This window comes from Panicum hallii, chromosome 2, assembly GCF_002211085.1.
Source record: "Panicum hallii strain FIL2 chromosome 2, PHallii_v3.1, whole genome shotgun sequence".
NCBI lineage: Eukaryota > Viridiplantae > Streptophyta > Magnoliopsida > Poales > Poaceae > Panicum > Panicum hallii.
In genome coordinates, this window is record NC_038043.1 from 16,293,863 (window position 1) to 16,298,989 (window position 5,127).

The 5,127-nt window shown below is 53.9% G+C and overlaps 1 protein-coding gene across 2 annotated transcripts; it reads left to right on the plus strand.

Moving 5' to 3' along the window:
• Nucleotides 1-4,060: 4,060 nt before the first annotated feature.
• Nucleotides 4,061-4,638, plus strand: LOC112882841. 2 transcript variants are annotated; one of them, XR_003226719.1, is made up of 2 exons: nucleotides 4,061-4,231; nucleotides 4,360-4,638. XR_003226719.1 is itself a non-coding variant. In XM_025947998.1 (2 exons), exons 1-2 carry the CDS (start codon nucleotides 4,118-4,120, stop codon nucleotides 4,541-4,543), a joined length of 327 nt encoding a protein of 108 aa, XP_025803783.1. In that variant the 5' UTR covers nucleotides 4,061-4,117; the 3' UTR covers nucleotides 4,544-4,635. The 2 variants fall into 2 exon arrangements, 1 of the variants encoding a protein (XP_025803783.1); XM_025947998.1 differs by having other exon boundaries at nucleotides 4,061-4,260; nucleotides 4,360-4,635.
• The last annotated feature ends 489 nt before the right edge of the window (nucleotides 4,639-5,127 follow it).

Below are 5,127 nucleotides of genomic sequence, written 5' to 3' on the forward strand. Positions count from 1 at the left end.
CATCCGGGCAATCCAAGTGCGCCCTCTTCCCTCAGCGGGTGGGAAAAATCCCATAGGAGTCCGCTGAAGGTGGTGCCTGTAGAGCACACGCAGTCGTCGCAGGGCTTTACGAGCGGCCTTTCGATAGGTGTCGGGGAAGCGGAAACCAGTGGTGGAGATGAACCAAGGGTCCACATCAGGGTAGCGGGTGCTTTTCTCCACAAAAACCATTACGTCGCACCGAAGGGTGCCTCCGGCGATGTACTCACGGTAGGCATACTCCGGTGGTTCCATAACCCCGACGCGTTCCAGGCTGAGCAATAGTAACTTGGGGAGGCCGGGCTCTGCGTGGCAGATTCCGCTAACCCATCCATTGCCAGCCATCTGGAACAAGGCAAAAATCGGTGGTGAGTGTTTGTGCAGAAAAATATCTAAACCAGGATAAGTTCTAGGGTCTGAAAAGGGGTCTCGCTCCTAGGGTTGCGTCCTACGGCCAGCCTACGGCTCTGATACCACCTGAAGCGTCCCCCCCACCAGGGAGGACTTAAAAGTGTCACTTTATCAGTCCCAGGAGGCTGATAACACTTTTATTACATCAGATGGTACATCACCGTACAACTCTTCGCGGTAATGGGCAGTGAAGCGCCACTATCGCGAGGATTACAACAAAAACCCATATTACTACACTAACTACAAACAGGGGATCATCAGAGTCTTGCGCCATGCGGAGCTCCAACGGTGACCTCACCCACAGGCAAGACTGGGTGCAGGACGGGACCCTACTCGTCGTTCTCGGGGATGTAGTCGGGATCCTCCACTGAAAAGTAAGAACGGGGTGAGTACAAACGTACTCAGCAAGTCCAATCACACCCACGGAGGGGTTATAACAGAATTCATGCACAGGGTAATCCAAGGATAAGGTTATGGTTCATTTGCGGAAAACTTGACTTTATGCAAAGGTTCGTTTCAAAACATTTTTCAAAAACAAGTCGTTAAGCATCGAGGGGCACACGGTGTTGATCCACACAGGATCTAGTTTAAAACTGCTACCGGACTCCCCGTCCGCCGTAGCACACGGCACCACTGCCGGATACTTTCCAAACATTTCACACTGGATCAATCATTCCCAGAGAGAAACACTAGTTATGTGACCACACCGTAACTTGCCCAATACCGTGGGCACGGCTATTCGAATAGATTTTAACTCTGCAGAGGTGTGCGACTTTACCCATAGGTGGGGTACCGCAACACGAACACCTTAGCGCCGGTGCAGATCCCATCGAAGCCCTTTCCCACCTTAGCTAGACCTGACTAGCCACCACGGGATCTATCAAGGGGTCATTCGACCTATCACCGAGGTTTAACCGGGGCATAAGTCACACAGAGCTTATCCCGTCTCCTTGATCACCCGTTGCTCCCAGCTCTCCTGATGGCTATCAGACTAACTAGTGGGGTTAGGCCAAGCCGTTGCCCATACAACGGTCAAGTGGTTCGCACGTCAGGAAGCTAGGTGAGATGTCACAACAACTCGGTCCTTAGGGGTGACAGGACGGACATCTCCCTCCCTTGCCCTACCACACAGGTACGAGCACACCAGCGGCAATCCACACAGGAATGCCGTCCATCCCGTCTGACTCACTTTCCAAAATCACATTTTATCCCTTCCCACACACACACGCGTTTCCTTTATAAAATCAGGTGTTCAAGGTATGGTTATCACAACAAGGGTGGCTATCCTACCATGTTTACGGCACGCAAAACCATGCAATTTCATAAAACGGCCATTGGGTTGTGTTTATAAAAACTAGGACAAAAATATGCATCAAAGGGCAGAATTGAACTTGCCATCGTCAAACCCTTGCGGAAAGTCCTGATCGGAGCACTGTCCTTCGGGTTCGGGGTCGCAGTACTGGTCCTCAGTTGCTTGGTCGTGGTCGGGAACCTCGTCGTTCACTCCGTGTCCTACGACGCAAACAAACAGACACACAATCAAGCGAAAGAACTAAAAGCTTTTACCGATAGGCTTGAATCGGAAATAATTTAGTTACGGAGTTAGGGGCAATATCTCTGGGTGGTTTCTTGATGGCATGGCTAAAACTATACTAGAAGGGGCGTGGTAAAGTTTCGGGTCAATCGGAGGTCGTTTCGCACATAAAATGACGCGCTAAAGGTGGTTTCAGGGCTCAAACGGGGGTTCGAGGGCTTGTTCGTAAATATCCGGAAAGAGTGCGGACCTATTTGTAAATCCTAGAAATACCCTAAGCATGCTAAAAGGTGTCGATTATGTTTAGGTTTATGTTCCGAGGGGTTTGATTTGAATTAACGGAAAGGGTAGGGCTATTTTTGCAAAAGAGAATGGATAAAGGGGTTTCTTTGGAACAAACAGGGGAGGCCAGGGGGTTTTTCGCAAAAGGGCCTCCTTCTTCTTCCTCCCCTCACAGGAAACAGAGGAGAGTGGGGGGGGAAGCGCCGGCGGCCAAATCCGGCCACCTAGGGCCCGGGCGGCTCGGGTGAGAGGGGGAAAAGAGGGAGGGGACCACGGGGAACTCGTTCCCGGCCTCACCTCGGGCCGGGGTAGCGCGCGGAGGCGGGGCGACGGCGGGCTGCGGCGGCGGGTACTGGAGCTCGGCGTGGCGGCACTAGGGCGGTGGAGGCGAGGGGCCAGGTGGCGGGGCAGGTTGTGGGGGGTGCCGGGGTGCGGCCGGGCCTATTTATAGGCGGCCGGCGGTAGGGGGAGGCGGCGGCCGGCGGGTGGCTCCACGGGCGGCCATTAATGGCGCCCGTGGCTTGCGACGGGGCTCAGCCGTGCACGTGGGGGGGGCCGGGCGGCGGTGTGCGGCACAGAGGGGGGGCGCGGGCGGCGAGGCGGCACAGGGGAGGCGCGGGCGGCGAGGCGGCACAGCGGGCGGCGGCGTGTGCGCCACGGCGGCCGTGCGGCCGTGCGCGTGCGCCAGCGACGGGCGGCACGGCGGGCGGCGCGGCACGTGGTGCACGCGCGGGTACGGGCGGCCGGGCACAGGCGCGCGCGAGGGGAAGGGGGGGGCCGGTGGCCGGCGCGGCTGGTGCGGCCGGGCACGCGCGCGGGAGCAGGGGGGAAAAGGGGAAAAACAGGGAGGAAGGGAGGAGGAAGAAAAGGGAGGGGAGGGAGAAAAGAAAGAAAGGAAAAAGGAGAGAAAAGGAAAAAGGGAAAAAGAAATAAAGGGAAAGAAAGAAAAGAAAAAGAGGGAGGGAGAAGGGCCGGCGCCGGTCGCGGCGGTGACCGCGGCCGGTCGGCCACGCGGGGAAACGCGCGGCGCGAGGGGAACGGCGAGGGGAAAAGAAAACGCGTCGGCGCCAATCGCGGCCGCAGCCGCGACCGATCGGCCACGCGCGCGCGGGATTCGTGCGCTGCGTGAGAAATGACTTGCGCCGGCGCTATTCGCGGCGGTGACCGCGCGCGAGCGGCAGGCTTCCGAGCGACGCGGGATGGGATGGCGATACGGTCGGGGTTAGGGCTATGGTCTGGCGACGAGTGGTTTTTAATCGAAACGTTCTAACGCGTGATTCGATTTTGGTAAGTTTTTAGGGCGTCACATCCTACCTCCCCGCCACTTAACGACGTCCACCTCAATGCCAGAGGCCGGAGAGCCCCGTCGACATCCTGAACTTTGCTCCGACAGAGGCGCCCCGACGGCATCCACGTGCACTCCTCAATGCCGGCTATACTCTGCTTCCTCCTCCTCCAAGGTACTCTGCTTCCCCCTTCTCCTCCATTGCTTGGTATTTGCACATCTAGAAATGTTTAGAAAAGTTACAGTCCGAATACTGAAGCTGTTGCCTGCAAATGAGTTAATAAATCATGAAGCAAGGTTCTACCAAGGACCTGGTTTTGTCTTACATTCTGTTAATTGTTATTTTTTCTTCTTCCTAACATTTTAAAGAATACTGATTTGTTAGTTCTTTTGCATCTCTTTTACGAAAACTGAATCCAGTTTCTTCTCTTTGTGCGTTTGATGAAACTAAGTAAGAAATGAAAAAAACCCAGTACGAGCTGGAAAGGGATGAAAAGGTAAGGGATGTCCAGGAACTTTTTGAGTCTCTGGGTATTCCAATACTAGCTCAGGATGTTAGAGATGTTTTTTCCAAAAAGGAAAAGTGCATGGGGAAGACAATAGAGTCTGACAATGAATATGACCCATCCTCTGACATTGATAACCAATGTGACAGTGATGATGACTACGATGATGACCTAAATAATGAGGATAATACTGAGGTGAGATGCATTACTAGGCCAATTAACAAGTATGTTGTTAGTCTTTTTCAATCATGTACTTCATTGTAGTCATTTAATGTACTTCACTCATTATCCTTAATTGATAAGATGCATGTTTCTCTTGGCAGGTACGAGCGATGGTTCCAGGAACTCGCCCTAAGAAGCAAAAGACGGCACAAATGGCGGCTGCAAACCAGCTGCCACCGTGCTCGCCTACCAAATTTACTAGGAAACAGGCAGCCAGACCTACTGGAGGCCGTCCACCACCTAGGGATGCAAACCAGCTGCCACCATGCATGCCTACCAGATTGACTAGGCAACAGGCAACCATGGCATCGCCTGGAGGCCGTCCACCACCTAGGGATGCAAACCAGCTGCCACCGTATATGCCTACCAGATCGACTAGGCAACAGGTAGCCATGGCATCGCATGGAGGCCGTCCACCACCTAGGGATGCAAACCAGCTGCCACCATGCATGCCTACCAGATTGACTAGGCAACAGGCAGCCATGGCATCGCCTGGAGGCCATCCACCACCTAGGGAAAGATTGCCCTTGCCTGCTAAGACCGCTTCGAAAGCCAACCCTAAAACTAATCCCATTTCCAGTGCTTCTAGATTACCCAGCACCAGTCCACCCATATCTACGCCTAGTGGAAACACTGAGCATAGTACTCCTACTCCTACACCCATCCTTGCCGTGTTTCCGCAAGTTACTCCCACGACTAGTGTTAACCAATCAGTTCCTATAGAAACCTCGCCAGGTGTACAGAGCTCTAGGCAAAGCAATGACATCAATGACTCAAATGACCAAGTTGATGCCGATTCAGAGGGTCATACAATTGAAGGAGAACCAGTTGGTGACTTTGCTCCTGGTAATCAATATGTGTTTCCAACC